Source organism: Heterocephalus glaber, unplaced genomic scaffold (assembly GCF_053883595.1).
Source record: "Heterocephalus glaber isolate CG9 unplaced genomic scaffold, H.glaber_assembly_v1.0 deba00000331, whole genome shotgun sequence".
NCBI classification, from domain to species: Eukaryota; Metazoa; Chordata; class Mammalia; order Rodentia; family Bathyergidae; genus Heterocephalus; species Heterocephalus glaber.
In genome coordinates, this window is record NW_028258142.1 from 64,679,579 (window position 1) to 64,699,448 (window position 19,870).

General features: G+C 46.7%; 1 protein-coding gene across 14 annotated transcripts in view; it reads left to right on the forward strand.

The window, feature by feature from the left end:
• Positions 1–19,870, forward strand: part of Ptprm (protein tyrosine phosphatase receptor type M) — a 675,227-nt gene that overhangs the window by 392,880 nt on the left and 262,477 nt on the right. For all 14 annotated transcript variants that reach the window (XM_087189931.1, XM_087189938.1, XM_087189934.1 and 11 more), the window contains 2 exons: positions 7,940–8,141; positions 11,090–11,192. In XM_087189931.1, coding sequence (XP_087046057.1) covers positions 7,940–8,141; positions 11,090–11,192 — 305 coding nt within the window. The remainder of the gene's footprint in view (positions 1–7,939; positions 8,142–11,089; positions 11,193–19,870) is intronic.

The following is a 19,870-nucleotide window of genomic DNA, read 5'->3' on the forward strand; positions in this document are numbered from 1 at the left end:
GTCATAGAAACAGGCAGGTGCGTTTTTTCAAGCTAGCACTTATTTGAATGCAAATTCAACAAAATTATATGTTGTGAGGTTTCTAAAACCCGAGGCAGATCCTCACATGCTAGCGGGCAGCCTCTGCCTGAATACCTTTCGGATCAGCTGACAGAAGTCGCACCCAAGCTGTCAGGCAGCCCTCACTGGGAGCCCCTTCAACCTGTGGGTCCTTGGACCTTGAAACGCCGGTATTGAAATGCAAAATATATATACCTATGTATACATACCTATGCACAGATACAGATATGTGTGTGTGTGTGTGTGTGTATGTGTATTAGTTGAAAACAAAAGGAAGAAAGTTGATTTTCAAGCTGTGATTGTCGATGTTGATTGACTATTTTGTTGTAAAATAATTGAGTTTTCATTGCTTGGCTTTTACAGAGCTAAGTTTTATAATCAAATCAAACAAGTTCACATTTTTTTCCTCAGTGATGAGAACCCTTTAGTTCAAATTTTTGATATTATGACCCCTTGTCACAAATAAAAAAATAAAAAGGCTGGGATGTAGCTAAGTGAGAAGGCCCTGAGTTTAATCCCTAATACCTTAAAAAATGATTCAAGCAGTACATCCAGCTGTTCGAAAAGCCACATGTTGCTGTCTAGACAGACAGAAAATAATAGCAAGACTCTTTCTAATCCCACGGACACGTATCTGTGTGTGACAAGTAGCCTTACCGTGAAAACAACAGAGTAATAACAACCCAGAGGAAGACCCCGCTGATCTCTCTGGCTCAGCAGCCAGGCTCTTCCTCTGGAACACTGATCTAAATGCTGCTGCTGTGGGACTCTGTGGATGTATCATAAATCCAGGGTTTAAAAAATCAGATATTTCTTAAGTAGAGCAGCTTGGCTCATTTTTCTGTTGAACCAAAGGGGAAATGGCAAATGTGTGGATCAAGCGTAAGTGATTAAATGTAAGTTTTCTGGGTGCCCTCTTCATCCCCCGATTCTTCAGAGCAGGGAGAAGGGGTGCCCTGTTTCCTGTCCTCCAGCCTGGACTTGGGTGGTGTCTCAGGAGGGGCTCGGAAGAACTGGCGTGCCCCAGCTGCTGTGTGGGCTGCTGTGGATGCCGCTTCTTGAGGGGCCCGAGGGTCGTGTGGAGCCAGCCTGGGTCCCCTTACCGCAGGGCCATGGGCTCCTGGGAGAGACGTCACGCTGTGGAAGTCAGACACCTGTGCGCGCGGGTTCCATCACAGCGTCCACGGGAATCTGGGAAAAGGCTAGAAGGTTCAAAGATGGTCGCAGTGGAAAATCTGAAGTAGGCAGGGGCACAGGTGTCTGTGGAGGGCGGGGAACCCCTGTGGGTGGGTTTGAAGGGGAGAAGTAAAGCCAGGTGGAATGTGGGCTGAACCCGTGAAGCTGCCAGGTCTGGATCATTCTGGAGGCCTCCTCCTGCACCGGGGCTTTGGTGACAGAAGCTGCTGCTGCGCTGCGTTGTTTGGCAGAAGTCATGGCCGCCTACAGGGTCCCAGTGCCCCTGGCTTTTGCCCTCTGCCGGCCTTTTTCTCCTCTCTAACCCTGGCCATCCCCCCGCAAGCCGCCCCTCTCCTTTCTCCTTGTCCCGGTTTTCTCTCCCAGCCCTGTCTCTCCTCGTTCCCCACTTCCTGTGTTTCCCCTGATGAGAGCCCCTTCCCCAAGCCAGGTCTGAGCATTACATCCTGCCTTAGTAGCCACTTCAGTAGCCGCTGAAATCGCCTTTTTTTGAGTTAGAAATGTAATGCTGTAGTCTGAGAGCATTTTAAGTATAGAAATATTCGAAACGAAATATGCTTGCTTCTTAGTTTTACTTCTAAGAGTTCAGTACTGTTAATGATTAGATACAAGTCCTTCCAAACTTTTACAAGGAAGGAATAAACCACAGTGCAAGTTTATTTGTAAACACAGACAGATGCCCCCTTACCAAGGTGAGCAGACCTCAGACTTTCTTAGCAGAGTAGCAGGCTGTGGAATCGCCACCTCACATCCTGCAAAAATAAATAACAGATACATTTGTGATCTAAGGACAAAAGTGAAGCTGGTAAGAACACTCTGAGAGAAATACAGAGGACACCTCTCTGATACATCTTTCAAGGCTTCACAGAGAACCCTGGAAGCTATGTTAAAAAGACTGACAGTCTTGGTCATTTAGGATTTTTAAACTACTGAAGGATGAAAAGTACAACAAAGAAAACCTAAATAAACAGGCTTTTAAATATTGTGGAATACTTGCAGAAATTTTATTTTACTTATTTTAGTGTATGTTATTGGGTTTCAGTGTGATATTTTCATACATGGATATAACATATTTTGGTCAAATCCATCTCCCCTATTAACTTCCCTTATATCCCTCTTCTCCTTTTTCCCCCTTCCTCTTGTCTAATATTGGTGGAGAAATCATTTTCAATACTATTGCACTCAATAGGCTGCAGGTTGTAATGTATGAAGCAACCCATTAAGAATAAGAATAAACAGGCCGGGGATTTAGCTCAGTGGTTCTGCTGCCTGCCTCACAAGTGCAAAGTCCTGAGTTCAAGCCCCGGTACCAAAAAAAAAAAAAAAGAATAAGAATAAAAAAGAGGGGGCAACTCAGAAATCTAAGTGGCATGCAAACATATGGTACTATGCCTGCCCAACCTACTAGTCAGCCATGAAATTAAACGGTTCAGAGAGTATGCACTTCTGTAACATCGGGTGTTAATCGGTGACATGGAGAAACCTGTACATGTAGAGTGTGGGTGCAGATGTCTTCTCCAAGCTCTTTTGTAGGCAGGTGAGCATGTCCATCAAAACATAAGCAGTGACTAGTAAACCTGTCTGTAGGAGTTGATGAGTCAATAATGCTCCCAAATGCACAGCCTGTGTCCCAAGTGTGTGCAGTGGATCTCACTCACGATCTCTCGGGCCAAGAGAGCAAGTCGAGATTCCTAGTCCTGCAAGTAACCCTTCAGCAGGTTTGCTTTTGACATTTAATACATGAAGATATTAAGATAAGTGAGAAGCAGACAGTGTACTGTCCCTTTATACCAGAAGTAACTGTCCTACCAGCAACTATAGAAAGACGAGAGAAGCCCAGGCACTCACCTTAATGCACGGATAGTGTTGAGGGTGAGGCAGTGCTCAGGCTTCTATAAAGCTGGATGGAATGGTCTGGACTTGTCCCTTGCTGGGGCATTCACATGGTAGGGGCTGGATAACCGGGCTCCTTACTCCCCACTGAGTCCTACAGGGAGCAGTGTAGAAGGGCAGGAGCTCAGGGGCAGCGTTAGGAAGTTTGGGTTCTGGATCTAATCTCAATTTCTGTTTATTCATCCCCCATTGCCTTTCTCCTGGAATTTACTGAGCATGCCCGTGAAGTTTTCTTTTGTCAAGAGCCTTCTAGATTCTCACACCACCTGTAATAATCACTTTCCCATCACTGAGACAAAATCTGTGACACTTCAGTGCACAAGAGGAGAGGTTTAATTTGCCCGTGGTTTCCAAGGCTCCAATCCGTTCAAGGTCAGCAGCTCCAGGGCAGAAGTACATGGTGGGAGGGCATGTGGGGAGAAAGCTGCTCACCCCATGCAGCTGGGAAACAGAGCAAAGTGGGGGACAGGAATATGTCCTTCAGGAGCCGGGTGTGGTGGCACATGCTTGTCATTGAAAGACCCGGGAGGCTGAGGCAGGAGAGCTGCTGTGAGTTTGTGGCCAGCCTGGGCTACATAGTGAGTTCAAGGCCAGCCTGAACTGCATAATGAGACCCTGTCTCAAGAAACCAAACAAAGAGAAGACATCTTCCAGGCCACACCTCCTACAACCCACCTCCTGACACCACATTCAGCTGTGAACTCATCGGTGGAGCTGGTCAGCTTCCAGAAGCCACCTCTGATCCCCGAGACTTTGGGGGACATTCTAGATCTAAGCCCTGAGGCCACCATGCTCTTGCTGTTGCACCCTGTCCTCCCACACCGTCCTCCGCTCTCCTTCCGCTGATCCTTCGCAGTTCGCTTAAACACTGTGCTTCCCTCTGAAGCATCATTGGTCCACCCCCACCCCAGGCCCGGAATCAAATTTGATTTTCCAGTCCTTTGCGTTCACAGAATAAGTTGCTCAGACCTCCACGAAAGGCCTGTATTTTACGCTGGCCCCAATTACCATCAGTTCACACTCCTGGAAAATTTCGGCTACTGAAAATGTTATTCCATTTTGCTTCTCTGTGAAACTCTCAGTTTGGAATTTGAGGCTTTGCTGAGGGAAGGGAAGATGGTTTGGGGAATGGCAGGAACTTACCTGAACTTCAGAACCCGTCCATTGTAGGTAGGGCCTGTTCGTCTCGCCTGAGTTGCACGCCTCCCGCCGTGTTGCTCCTGTGTCGCTTTGCTCAGTCTTGGGCTGTCCCAGTAAGATTCCCTGGGTCCAGCCAGTGTCCTCCTGGGGGCTTCATGGTCATGTCCCTTGGCCTCAGCCAGCGATCCACATATGTGTGACAGCGTCCCCACTCTTCCCTTCGGGGGCTTCCTGTGGCTTTCCCTCTACTCAGCAGGCACCTCCTAAGAATCTGTTGAATGAGCAGATGAACCAGTCAGAGTGGCTGCCAAGGAGTATGTGGGTGGACTACACAGGGCCTCCATCATCACTGCCCAGACCAGCAGCTGCCCGTTAACTGTCCCCTCTGTGGCACGAAGTAGAACTGGTGACTCTGGCTGTCCCCAGGACTAAATCTGCAGGGCTTTCTGACATTTTGTATGCGTGGATGCATAGCATCCTTGTTTTGTTAGAGGTGGGAGCAGGATTCGATTTGGAATACATGTGCATGTTGTAGCAGCAGAGGAAGAGGCTCTATAATTTTTTTGGTTTTTTGGTACCGGGGATTAAACTTGGGTCCTTCCGCTAGCAGGGCAGGTGGCGGCAGTGCTAAATCCCTGGCCTGAGGCTCTATAATTTTCACCAAGCTTCCAAAGGGCTGTGGCTATAGGGCAGGTAGGAGGCCCAGTGTAGCTTCCCCTGGCACTCCAGGGCCATGGCCAGTGCACGTCCCTCGGCCCGGGCGGTGTCAGTCCCGTGGAGACCCTCTGCTCTGTGTCTGCCCTGGAGGAGCAGGGACCCCACTTGCCCTGGCACTTGCTCTCCCCAGGGCCTGTTAGGAGCATATTTAGAGGGACAAATGTTACTGATCGCCATGGGCTTAGAAGGGAGGAGAGGCATCCATCAGGCCTCGGAACCGGATGCAGGAATATGAGCTGTTGGGATGCCTCTGACACAGTTAGATTAGATCTTGACTTAAGACTAAGCAAGAGAGGTGACTGTGCTCTGACCCATCGCCTGGCGATGTACGGCAACACTGTCTTAGTGGTGGCACCACTGCTTGAAAGAGGGGAGCCGGAGCTCTGGACAGGGCCGTGTACGCCCCTGGCTGGCCATCTCTCTGAGAGCATTTCCCTCCTGAACACCTTCTCTCTCTGCTCCTCTTTGGGCTCCATGAGTGGTCTCTCTGTCCTCTTCCTGTCCCAAAGATCGGTGTTCACGAAGCACAGCGCCGGCCCATTGCTCTCTGAACCCCTTCTCCGCAGTCCGTCCACCTGAGACATTCCAGCACTGCTCGTCACTTGGGCCGATGCCCAGATCCCGTTCCAGCCTGGTCCTCTGTCAGTCCAGATGTCAAGCATGCACGTGTTCCGTGCACTTGACAGCCATGGGGATCTCAGCTGTGACCTCCCCATGGTGCTGTTTCTCTCCACACCCTGTTGGTTTCTTCAGTGCATATTGTTTTAAAGTTATGAATTTGCTTCTCATAGGGTTCCACAGCTCCAGCACACCTGGCCAGGTTCTTAGCTTCTGGGAGGCAGAGCCTGGTTTCCCTGGCGACCAGGCTTCTTGCAGAGTGCGGGTGCTCAGGAGCCGATCTGAATGGGTAGAGAAGATGGCACGGAGTAAAAGCAGTGTCTCACTCTTCCTGGAGGCTGAGGCAGGAGGATTCCAAGTTTGAGCCTACTCTGGGTGACTTAGAGAAACTCTGTCTCAGAATAAAAGATTAAAAAGGGGCTGCTGATGTAGCTCAGTTCAATCCCCATTACTGGGGAAAAAAGGCAGTAGCAGTGTCAGAGGGTGTGCGGGCTGTTGATCCTCATACCCTGACATTACAGAGGGTGGCGTACTGTCTAGCGCTGCAGATGCGAGAGGAATTTGGAGAAGCAGCTAAAAGCGGGTCTGAACAGGAAGCAGAGGCATTGGATTTTTTCCCATGTGCATTTTTGTCTCCCTGAAGTTTGCAGTCAGCATGAAGATGGCACCTCATGCCTGGGACAGCAGCGCCGCTGCTTGTTGTAATTGTCCTGGGCCCTAACTGCTGGGTCACAATGCAGGTCCCCTCGCATTTGTGGAGCACCACAGAGGCTCAGCTCAGAAGGGCTTACGCAGTGCTGTCCAGGCGCTCAGCGAATGTATGAATGAATGAATGAACTCGGGAACAACCACACCGGTGCAGTTTAGACCTGCACCTTTGAGCGCCCCTTTTCTCTGGAGGACCAGGCACTGGGCACCCCCCAAGCAGCCGGGTACCAGATCTCTTCTTGCCTCTTCCTGACTCCTTAGCCTCAGTAGGGAAACTGTTAGAGGGTTAACCACTGATCTTCCACCTGACTCGCTGTCACAAGCACCAGTGACTAACATACAGCAAACATTTCCTTCCCAAAGCTCAGTTGATTCAATCTAAATATTCTCATGGAGAGGTCTTCTTAATTATAATGACATGGTATAAATATAAGAAGAAAGAATGTCAATTATCACTTCGTATAATAACAGTGTTAGTGTTCCTGCACATAAATTACAAGTAAGTTTACCTATTTAGAAGCAGGCAAAGTGCTTGGTTTTGTAATTTAAAACTTTTGAATATGCCACATTTTAAAATTATGTCATTACAACCAGTAAAAGTTGGCAATTACCACTAAAGTACTTGTTCTTGAATAGCTGATGAACTACTCATATTGAAATTCTCTTTGAAAAAAAAATCACTTGAAAGGGCAGAATTTAAAGTCACCTATGTTGTATTTATTTTCAAACATTTCTGATTCATCCACCATGCAAATATGTTATGTAGCAAATATGAAAACTTTTAGAGTTGTATGCCCCAAGATGGAAATGACTGGTAACTCATGGCAATTCAGATTTAAACTTTAGTTGATTAAAATTAAGTCTGCATCGCTTCTCGGCCTTTTGGCTGAGATCAAGTGTCGAGTGAAGTCTGCAGTTCCTGTGTCTCAGTAGCCAGATTTCAAGTGTTCAGTCACCACATGTGACCTGTGGCCGCCATACTGGACAGTGGAGAATGGGACATTTCCGTTTCCGTCGTGACAGAAAGTTCTACAGGACAGCATTGCTTTGAAACAGTAAACTAATGTGGTGAACCCTCTATTGGGAGCACTGGGACACTGGCATGTATCTGTGGTTTATTTCTGGAACAGCTGTCTTCGCCCACATTGATGAACACACTTAAATGTGCCCTTGTTCCCAGTAGACAATAAATCTATTCAGTGCTGAATCTTCGGGGCCACCGGATGAGGGATGCTCAGGGCCTTCTTTGTCTGAGCTACTTGTCTGTTTTATTATTTTGTTCAAAACCAGCGATTCCATAGTTGTACCGAACTGCTGTTTTGAAAGCAAACAACTTCAAGTTGTCAGCTCAAACCCAAACTTGACCTTCCTGTCCTGATCCACTCACTGACTTTCAGTTCCTCTGTCTACAAAGGTGACAGCTGTTAGGAGTTTGGGCCAGGTTCCTGTGCCCCTGGACTGGCTCCAGAGTGTGCAGAGTCGCAGCGAGGAGGAAGGGAAGCTGACCCTAACAGGTCTGACTGTAGACATCAGAAGGGTGTAGAGGACAGAGGTGCCATCGGGGTCTGCCTACTTCTGACATTTTTATCACTGTCTTATTCTTTTGCAGATCACCTACAAAGCAGTCAGCTCCTTCGACCCAGAAATTGATTTATCCAATCAAAGTGGAAGAGTTTCAAAACTGGGAAACGAAACCCATTTTCTGTTTTTTGGACTGTATCCAGGGACCACGTACTCCTTTACCATCCGAGCAAGCACAGCGAAGGGCTTCGGGCCCCCAGCCACAAACCAGTTCACCACCAAAATCTCAGGTATTGCACCCTGGGAGTTCTGTCTTCTGTCAGAAGTAGCAATTTTATGCTTTTTCATTCCCCTGGTCAAGAATGCAAAGCTCAGACACACGAACGTGTTCTCTTCATACAAACATTTCTGAGTGCCCCAAACTCAAATTCACAGAATTGCATGAGCTAACCATGAGTAGCTACCCTTTGGGAGCATAGGGTCCGCTTAGGTAGGAGTGGCTGCAGTGCAAGTGGTTTGCCCAGGAGGACCTGGATAAAAGGCATGGTCATCTCTGCAACCCCAGACCACCAGCGCAGCAGTGCTGCATGATCTGGGGGAGCTGGGCAGAAATCACATGGTGTCCCCTTCCACAAGGACCCACCTTCCTGGGGATCTTCACCTCCAGCAGTTTCCATCCACAAGAGCAGGCGGTACGCAGCATGGCACTGGGCCCCAGGGCTCTGGGGACTTTCCTTTGGACGTAGTGACACCATCCAACAAAAGACATCATTTGGGAAATATTTCTGAGTGTGTTCAGTAGTTCCGAAAACATCTTTGTACTCCGGACAAGAGGAAATGGAGTTGCCATCTGGTGTGGGGTGTGTGACCACAGTAAACAATATCCCGTGGACATTTTCTTCTCCCTTTCTCCCCACTCTGGGAGGGGAAGTATTGAGTTTGGGCTTCGACTGTTCTGCCGGGGGTTAGGCGCCTTGGAGGTGGGAGACAGCGGTAACCATCGCCATGAGGCTCAGAGCAGCCCTATTTAGCCTGACTACTGTATCTGCTCTGCCCCGCTGTTAGCTTGGTAAAAGTTCACGTTTGGAATAGAAGGAAGGAAGATCTATAATTAGAGTATCCTAAGTCCTCTAGGTTTTATTTATGAGCACAAGCTCGCCTTAGAATTCACTACACATTTGCCATCCAGTATAAAGCACTAGGGAACAGAGCAGTGAACAACTGGAAAAGAAGTCACCTTGGGAGGATACACAATGACAAGGGCCATGCAAATGGATGAGAAGAAAAATCAGTGGGCTTGGAATGCGAATATTGGGCTTCAGTTATGATTCCTCCATGTACTTCGACTCTGAGCTTAATCAAATAAATTGGGCCCTGTGTGTGAGCTCACGTGACATCTAGTGTGGCGATTTATCTCGGCAACTTAAGGAGGAAGTATGTCCCAGTACAGAAACCTCCAAATAATACAGAAACCTCCTCATAATTTCTAAACATTTCCCTGGTAGAAACACTTCAGAGATTTTTGTCTTAAGGAAGATATTCTGTTAGAAAAGAAGAATTTGCATCTCTCACATTTTTTAGATAAAATTTCCAACCCGTATGAATCTGGCCAGTGTTGGTACACCAAGTTCATGTAATTCTATCAAAAGGCAAAGAAATCTGCATGACATAGGCTTATGAAGATAACTATCTGACTTTTATAATACTAAAAATGTTAGAGTAAGTCAGGTGTGTGTACAAACCTGTGATCCAAGCCTTTCAAGGTTGGCAAGACCCTGTCTCAAAAATAAATAAAAGGGCTGGGTTCAATCCCTAGTACAGGGGAGGCAGCAAGTTCATTTTATAGGTCCATCTTCATGGACCAAAGAGAAGGAATTACTCTCATATACAAAACATAATTCTTTGTTAAGAATGGGAGCTAATTTTAATGGAGTTGAAGTCAGTTTCTTTTAAACTTCGTGTTCAGTTTTTAATTTTTATTAGCAGTGTTTGTAGTACGTAATGGTCACATTCCTGTTGGGGAATTGGTACCTATTTCAGATGCTGAGGTAATGTGATAGACGGAGAAATAGCTCGTGTCTGCTACACAAAAGCTTTTTTATATTGTCAAAACTGCATTTGCAAGGACCATCTCCAGCCCTCCCATCAGAGGCCCGCAGAGGTAGGCTGTAGGAAGCAGTGTCCTGGACATCGCAGTTCCGTGTGACGAATCGTCCTGCTGGGGTCAGGTGGCGCTTGTGAAGAGCTTCACTATTACCTTAGGGTGGTCCGACTTCTCGGCCAAGAGAGGAAAGGAGCCCGGAAAACAGCTGTGGCCACAGGACCCACGCTGGGGGAGAAAGACATCTGTACAGCCCTGTTTAGTGGGCACTCTGGGTCCCCTCGTAGAATTGCCATAGCAACCTTCAAGGAAGGGCTGCTCCCCTGTTTTGAAAGATACAGAAACTGAAGATTCAGAGATGCTTCATGCACCTAAGTTCCTACGTTGGTGATGAAAACAAAGCACATTAGAGAAAAGAATAAATGATAGATAGAAGGAAACAGGGAGCTAGATCTTTCTCATATGGGAAGGGCACAGAGATGGAGGGAGGGGAGGGCATGGCACCCGCACCAGCGCCCCAGAGGGATGCCATCATTATGTACTGCAAAGATGCAGAAATATAAGAACAACCAAAGTCCCCACCACCAGAAGTCCGACCCAGGTGGTCCCCTCCTCAGTCCCCGGGTTTCCTGCTGGTCCACGACCCGGAGAGCTCACCCTTGTTCCTCACTGATCCGCAGGCTCTCTGGCTCCGCTGTCCTCTGCAGGTCCCTGCTGGGTCCTTGTGTGGAAGAAACCTTGGCTTAGGTGGAAAAAGTGTAAAGTTCAGTGCAAAGCTCCCAGTGATCATCTCCAAACTTAATCATGCCTTCAAAGTCAGCGTGTTACTGAAATCAGATTCACACAGTGAGCACAAAGGATAAGTGGACAGCATGATGCATCTAACCATTTAGCCCGATTTCAGACCCAGAAACAACATCGCCAGCAGCTCCGGCCCCCACCCCAACCCTGTCCAAGCTCCGCTTGGGCCAGATGAAGGGGCAGCAGCAGCGCCCACCCCTCTGTGTGAGGCACCAGTCCAGTCACACTCGCTCATGGGCAGCAGCCTGCTGTGGGCTCAGTGCTTGGGGGGAGAATGTACCAGTCCCGAGATGCCAGCGCAGAAATAATGCGTCTCCATTACTGCCTCCTCCCCAGCCCCGTCCATGCCAGCCTATGAACTGGAGACGCCTCTGAACCAGACCGACAACACGGTGACTGTCATGCTGAAGCCTGCGCAGAGCAGGGGCGCCCCAGTCAGGTAGGTGGGGAGGGCAGGCAGATCCTGGGTGTGGTCTGCGGTCAACGGTGAAGCCAGATCTCTGCTGAGTGGAAGGACAGAGGAGAAGGAAGGGCCCACTGGGAGGCAATCCAGCGTTGCTGGAAGTGGCCTACTCTGAACCAAGTGTGTGTCCTTGAGAAGATAAGGGCCAAACCTGTGGTCTTTGGAGAAGGTGGTTGTTCTCCCAAAAGGAAATCGATGCTGTTTTGTTCCATGGGGGCACAGAGTATTTTTGTCCTGAGCTCTATTCTTTAAATGGGTGTTTTTTAAAAAAAATTTGTTTGTAACACTTGGGGTTTTATATCGTTGAACTTGTAGTAAATTGACCAATTTCTCAGCTGAGTATTTAATGCATTATTGTTTCTTAAAAAGAAACAAATGATTGGAAAGGACAGTGTGAAATTATTATTGGAGCAGATTGAAGTTCATTGTGAACATCTCGGGCCAGTTTCTTGTTCCATTATGAGTTACGTGGCTGAAAAATTACAAAGTGCCACTTTTGCAGTGACTGGACAACATACATTTATTCTTCTGGGAAGGAGCAGGAGATTGGCAGGAGAACTCTCTCAAGTGTGGACCTGTCAGAGCTCCTTAGTCTGGAAAATGTAATTTCTGCTAGTTTCAGAGGGACTGAGATATTTTACCTTTATCTCATCAGAATAGATTCCCTTCAGAGTTCTCTGTCTGAATAAAATACGAAAACTGTTGCTGTCACAATTGAGGCATGTGTGGTTTGTTTCTGGGCTCCTTTCTTAGACTTTGATTTCAGGAGCCTCCTAAAGCCTGGCTCACATTTTCACTGTGTTAGCATCGAGCAAACAGCTGGGCTCCTCTGAGCTTGACAGACGGGTGTGCCGATGTCAGCTCGTAGTCAGAAGGCAGCCCAGTGCTGGCTGGCAGTGAAGTCAGCTGAGGGCAGGATCCTGGAGATTTTTATTTGAAAATCCCTCAGAGTTCTGTGAAACAGTTACCATCTTGTTGTTTGTGCAGCGTAGTAGCTCATGGGAGGATTCCTGCTCGGCTCACCATGTGTTGGTGCCATGTGACAGCACCGGAACCTGGGTGACAGCCCGTTCAGACCTGAAGACAGTGTCCCTGCCAGACAGGGGCTGCCGCTGGCCCTCTGGGTGCCTACTTGAGGAGCCTGTGGTTACGCTAACCTGACTGAGCCCTGGCGCCCTTTGCTCACACCTATCTGCCACACAGCCTTCAGAACATCATCGCTGCTTCTCTGACCACTGAAAGTTGCACAGGGCCCATCCTGCAGGCAGGGTTTGCGTTCACCCAGGCTGAGGCCTCAGGTGAGGGAAGCCCCAGCCCCAGGCTCTTCTCAGAAACACTGCCTGTTTCCTGTTCGCTCAGATTCTTATGCAGATGTTTAAAGCATTTTTTCTATTTTTGTTGCATCCCACCTTCAAACCTGGGCTCTCTGGTTTGTGTCCACATCTTTGTCTAGCTCTGTCCAAGTCTACATTTGGAAGTCATTTCCCCTGGGAGTCTCTGAAGCGCCTTCCCGTCCTCTCACAGGGTCAGGTGCATTGTGAAGCAGTATGTAATTTTCTTGCCATATGACTTGGGAGCACATTATTTTGTTCTTGTTTACTTTTACACATGCCAAGTTGTCTTGGGAAATTGGGGGACCTTACTAGTTCATGGAGGCTGTCCCTCTCTTTGCTTTTTTTCCTGGTACTGGGAATCAAACTCAGGGCCTTGCACTTGCTGGGCAGGCACTGTGCCACTGAGCTACATCCCCGGCCCTGTCCCTTTCTATTTTTATCTCTGTTTACATAGCAGATTCAAACACTCATCAGAGTCCAAAATACATGGCTTGCCAATTTCACAGCCTTTCGTGAGGCCCAGTCTGAGAAGCCTGTGAGGGTGTGGGTTCCTGTAGACATGCCCCATCCACCACTGTTGCAACACTCCATTTCCAAGTTCAGCTGTGCTCTCCTTGGATTAAAAGTCACTGCGGTATTGGCTGAAGTTGTCAGGGTCACTTGCATTCTGCGTCCATTGTACCTTCTTCCTCAGCGTTAGCATCTCGAGATGAATAAACTTGCTCTCCATCTTCATCCTTCACATGCATGATGCTAAAATCAGGATCAGTTCTTATGGGCCAGCATTCAGAACACATTCCAGGGAAACCTACTACGCTCTCCGCCTTTGCCTCTCTCAAGTGGTAAATTATCTTTGCACAAATTGAAGAGAGGAAATTATCTCAGTTTCACCTGTCAAGGTGGTTTTTTTTCACAGAAAAATGAATGTTCTCTTCAAGAGATTCATTTTGTAGTACACCATAATGGTACTGATTATCTATTGAAAAGTTGGAAGACCAATTTATCTAGAAAGACTAGTTTGGGGGAAAATGTCCACAGTCTCCACAAACTGAATGGGGTATATTAAAATTCTCAGTTTAATGTAATGTTTAGAGAAATAACTCTGATTAGGGAATCATGTGGACCTAAAATGTAAAGCCGTAATGTAGATTAAAGCATTTGAACACATCTGGAAATTTGCAAAATGCACATGTAATCAAACTGCAATACAAGAAAACTTTTCCAAATGATAAGATAAATAGAAAAGAAAGGGAAATGGAAGAGAACATCTGTTTGCTTTCCTGGGTTTTGCACAGTATTATGCATTCAAAAGTACCATCATTGTGCGATTTCCAAAACTCATATTCTCAATTGATTTGATTTTTCTTTGATCCATACTTATTGGTGTTGAAAATTCAGTCATACTTCATTTACGCCACTCACTAGCAAGGTGCTTGCGTATTGATTCCATTCCAGACACTCAGCTTGGTTAAGGCAAATTCTTGAAATTGCATTCACTGCTCAGTGTAAATGATTGTTGTCTTTTTATTGATCAACACATCAGCTGTGTCACATAAAATTATTTAAATCCTGAGAGGGCCAGGAAGCACACACATTCCATCATTCCAGCCACCAAAGTAGCACCTAGCAAACTTAATGTCTATGCATGGATGCAGTGGGGTTTTTTCTTTAAGACAGGGGAAAGACTAATCTTTTTTACTCACTTAGAATCACAGTCCAATAGAGAACATTGAGACATAATCCAACAGAGAAAACCTTTGTGATCTGGCAGAGGGCGACTGTAAATAAAGGATGGGTTATACATAAGCTGCTGTGCTTTTCTTCTGCAGTTTTACTCTCATGTGTGTACCCATGCACATACATGCACCTGTGTGTGTGCATAATCTGCCATGTGCAACATGCATCATTAATGATGTTTCCTACCCTCTAATGTTCCACAGCCTGTGATTCATTCCCATTTTCCTGCTTTACTGGCAGTGTTTTCAGTCAGCCCTTGTTTTTTTTTTCTCGGCCTTGTTGCTTTACTGTGTCCCTAAATGTTTTAGAGCTGTCTGCCTCCTCAGTTAGAATTCCATACTCGAATACACTAATTAAATTCTTCCCGTATTCATTTTGGTGAAATTTTAAAAGATGGCCGTTTTGTGTAGGTACTTCCTCTGATTCATGCATTTTGGAGAAACCATTAAGTGGGGAAAAAGGTATTGCAGTCATCTGCCTGCAAGAGGAGGAGGTAACAGTAATCACAGGGATCCAAGCCCCTGCCTCAACATGCAGGCATTACTTCCGTGTGCGGTGGACACTGTTTTTCAAATAATGAAGCCCTGATTATTGTATGATCACTAGTAACCTACTTAGGTTATCCTTATCAAAGAATGTTTCCTCACTAGTTATATTTAAAAAGCAATTCTGGAATAGTCTCTACTGTTGGGAATCAGGACCAAAATCGTACACTAAAGATTTCCTTATGCCACTCATACTGTAAGAATTCTTTCAGTTGCCTTTTTAAAAAATGCATCCTTAGTAAGATTTCAAGTCAGACAGGAAATATTTTGTTAGTAAAAGGGAAGCACAAATGTTTTATTCATCAAAAAAACTTCTAACTAAAAATAAAATCTCATTGTAGAACAACTCCAGTTTCATATATAAATCAGGAATCAGCTTATTTTATATGATATGTGTAAATTTTGGTTACATTCATTTTGCTGTGAAAGCATTATAGTTGTAAACTTGGCAAATATCTGCTGTTTTCATTTACTTTTCTCTACTAAATATATTTCTTAGGCTGTTTTGCCTTGCCTGGCTAACTTCAGAAAACGTGGAGCGCTGTTAAGACCTCATTGTTCACTTTCACTGTTTCCTGGTTTACTCAAACCGCTCGCTCATCAGCTCTTCTTTTGTAACCAATTAGAAAATTAAAATTGCATTCAGCTTGCTATTTTTCTCGTCCACCTTGTCCTTTGAAGGCTCCATACGCTGTTCTTAGAACAAAATAGCAGACACATTTGCCTTCCCTCAAGGAAAAATAGGCAGTAAAGCAATTGTATTTATTTTTAGAAAATGTGTTGTGCTTTCTAGACATGTTTGATAGGGTCCTGGGGCGATGCGGGAAATGAGGTTGCTTCCCAGGCCGTCAGTCTGTCTGCGCTGGCCCAGCTGGGAGTCACCCGGTGTCCCTGTCCTGGGGTCACAGGAGGGAGGGACCGAGGCCCAGGCAGCCCACAGGAAAGTGATTGTTAGCGGCAGCCTGGATGCACAGGCAGTCGTGCATGGGGGCTGAAGAAGGCCCCACTATTAGCAAAGCAGTAGCGGGCAGGTGGGTGGTCATGGTATAGGGTTTGGAGGTTAGAAAGGATGAGCCAGGTATTTTCCTGTTTTTAAAGCTGTAGCAACCCCTTTGCTTGTCTCCCTGTAAGTCCAAGGAAAGAGACTTGAGTCTATCAACACCTCCTCCTTGGACTTCCTGTTCTCTTCCTCATGCTGGGACCCTTGGGCAGCCCGACATCAGGGTCTTGGGGAGGTTAAGGGAGCTCACGCGTTTACGCCACTTATAGCCACGCTGCGCAAGCCCGCGCCTGGCAGTGTCTTCCTCCAGACCTGCCAGCAGGTCCGGTTCCTAGGACACACCCTGCTTCTCTGGCTTTTCCAATGTTTGCCTCATTTATTCAAATGCATTAATCATGAAAAATCTAATTTCACATAAAAACTAAGGATTTGACAGTTGCCTTAGCAAAATCGCAAATAGAATTGCTATAAATTCTGATTTCCATATTTTAAAAGTTGAGTGCATGTAGCTCCCTGTTTATTTTATGCATTTGCAGCTTTTGGGGAATTGATTTTATGCGTAAGTAGTGAACAGACCCCAACTATGTCCAACAACTCTTAAGAAGGGTTAGGTGTCTCTCTGCTAATCTCTTGAATCGATACCTAGTTACTCAGCTGAAGAAACTTAGCGGTAAAACAAAGGAAACCGATCTTGTTAATAACCACTCTTTAAATATTACTCTACAACACAGCACAATTCACAGTGTAACATTGGTAGGGAGGGCAGCTGGACAGGTCACTTGTGCGAGCCAAGGAAGTCCAGTGCTCTACGCACCCTCCCATGATTTGGGTCTTCCTCTCTCTCTTAGAAGAGGAAGATTTATGACCTTGCTGTCGTTTTGTGGCTGCTCAGTCCTTAGGAGAATGTTACCGTTTTCTCTCCAAATTCTAGCATTTGTCTCTCACTCAGAATAGTTCTAAGAGTTGGTACAAGCTCAGGAGCCGGTTAAATAGGGACTTGAAAATACTTCTTATTATTTATTTACGTGGAAGTAGATCCCTTTATTGCATTTCTTTGCTAGAAGGACACTAGTAGTTTGAGAAAGAAGAATTCTGCAATGTAAAACCTCATGCTGCAAGGTTTATCTTAAGATCTCAATATTCTGTAATATAAATGTGAAGTAGCTTCATTTTAAGTTAGCCTATTATAAGTCAACATGTGATTTCCAGAGCTAACCAAAGATTTGCTGTACATTAGTTAGAAACTACAGAATCTATCGATAATTAACAGCCAAGATCATTACAGGTCATGTCAAGCGTCACACAACCTGTTGGACAGGCAGAATCACACTGTCCTCTTCCCGTGGGTTCTAAGGAAGGAACTTTTTTTTTTTTTGGTACCGATGATCGAACTTGGGTCCTTCTGCTTGCAAGGCAGGCAGTGGTGGAACCACTGACCTAAATCCCCGGCCTGGGAACTTTAATATTCAGGTAACTACTGGGCTTTACACAGTCCACACATTGGGAACCTAGCTTTTCACATGAGTCTGTTGGCACGGGGAAAAAGACACAATCTTTGGAGTTAGCGAAACCTAATTTCCAATCTAAATTCCTAAGTGGTTGTATGACCATTACAATTTCTTTTGTTTCATTTTTTGAGACAGGGTCTCAGGATGTAGTTCAGGCTGGCCTTGAACTCACTGTGTAGCCCAGGCTGGCCTAGAACTCACAGTGATCCTCCTGCCTCAGCCTCCTGAGTACTGGGATGATAAATGTACACCACTGTGCCTGGCCACTATAAATTTCTTAGCATCCCTGAGCCAGGTATTCTTATTTTTCCAGAACCATGGTAACACTTCTTTGCCTCCAGAGGTTACTTTAGAATTAAGTTGATTTGTATGTCACTCACTGGGGATACGGATGAAGCTCGCGGGCTGGTGTCAGGGGTGCCAGAGCCCAGCATGCGGTGCAGTCTGCCTCGAGCTGTGAGGCTGGGCAGTGGCCTGAGTGCAGAGTGGTCAGCGCAGGGCAGGGCCAGTGAGGACTTGGGAGAGGAGAGAGCTCGGGGCCAGGAAGCTGCATCTTGGCGATGGATGTGTTGGGGGAGGTATGTGACACAGGGAGGCGGGGTGTGTGAGGGGAAAGAAGGGCGAGGAGTGAGCACCAGAGCACTGTGAGCATGGGCCAGGGGCTGATGGGAGGGAGGATGTCAGAGCATGGGCCGGGGGCTGATGGGAGGGAGGATGTCAGAGCAGGGCCCGGGGGCTGATGGGAGGGAGGGTGTCAGAGCAGGGCCCGGGGGCTGATGGGAGGGAGGATGTCACAGGCAGGGAGAGCCAGACACAGAGGAGGTGAGGAGCCAGGTCACCTGCCAGGGAGCCCATCCAGGACTGGGGGAGGACCAGAGCAGGGCGAGAGCCCGGGCCCTGAGGACCCGAGGGAGAGGGCGGCAAAGGGCAGGCTGAGGACACCGTTCTCTCCCAGGCCCCGGTGCCTCATCGCTGATCTCAGAGCAGGAGAGGGGGAGAGGGTCTCACCCATGCTGAGCGGCTTTCAGTAGAACTAGGAGGAAGAGAAATAGAAACACTTGGTCCTATGTAGATGCAAAGAACCATTGACTCAGCCAAGAAATTTGTGAAAATAACATTGTTTAAAGCATCACTAAAGGAATGCTAAAAAAGTTGAAGCTGTGTTGTGAACACGTACCAACTCCCCATGAGGAATGTGAGCCTTATGGATTGCGAACATAATAATAACAGTAAAAATGCCTATGTGTTTAGCTTAACACAGCACATTGTAAGTGCTTAGTCCAGGTGGTCATAGTTGCTTTGGGGTAGTAGAAGGAGTTTGGGAGAAGAAATAATAATATAACAGTAGCTCATATTTGTTGATGCCTTTCCATTTTTAATGTTCTGTATCTATTACATCATTTCATACCCAAAAGAATCCTGAAAGTCTCATTTATTTCATTTATAGGCCTTCATTCTAGGAAAAAAATTCGAAAATGAGAATAAATGATGAAAAATGCATTTGAGATGAAAAAATTTTAAAGTATATAAAACTGCATATAGAGAATGATTTCAATGATGGATTTAAAGTAAAGTAGACAAAATGAAGCCAACATAGTAATTTTTCTGAAAAAAAAGGGAATTCTAGAACACTAGAAATTGAACCAAGAGCTTAGCAAGGACACTAATTTATTGGAAATATGTAGCTGTAGGAGTCTTTTTACATCCCAGTGTCCATGAGCAGTAGCATGTGCAGCATTCGTAATCCCTCCTGTTGGCTTCCGTCTCCCTTCCCCATTGCCTGTCCCTTTGCCGCAGCGCTGTGGAGAGGACCCCGCCACGCAGGAGCTGCAACTGCAGGGCCTGAGCACTCGCAGATGTTCTCTTTGCATTCCGGGAGCCACCCACAAAGTGCCCCTCTCGGCCTCGGAAGCAGGGTGGGCAGCCTCTTAGCGGGGGCCAAGGAGCACCAGGCTTTTCATCACACTCCTCAGAGTTCCTCCTGCCCCCAAGGGGCCCAGGCTTGTCCCTGAAAGATAAATGTCAGAGGCTGGAACTCCAGATTACAGCAAAGTCCCTGAGTGTCATTTACAGTGGGAACATGCATTCTGAGTGTCTGCGACCCTGACTGAGGGCAGGGCAGCCTTGTGTGTGCCCTCGAGCCAATGGCCTGCTCAGGGCCATTTTTCAGGTGCAGAGGGAGACACAAAGGCTGATCCCCTCTTCCGTGCGCAGTTGAGAAGGTTGCCTGCTGGATGGTCCACTTCTCTGTAGGTGTGAACAGTAGAATAACCTAACCTAGAAAGAGCTTCCATTAAGAACCCAAAGAGCCAACAAGTTGCAAGTGACGTGCATTAACCAGTGTGTCATCTTGGTGATGAATCTCCGAGTGAGCTGCTTACACCCCTTGCTGTTAGGAACCTCTGGATCCGATTGTTGGAATCACAGCTATTGGTTCCAGAGAGTCTAAGGGATGTGTTTTCAGGAGATTCCAGGAAGATTAGGAGCCTTTGGGAGAGAGCTTGGAAACTGTGACAAAGACTGAATGACT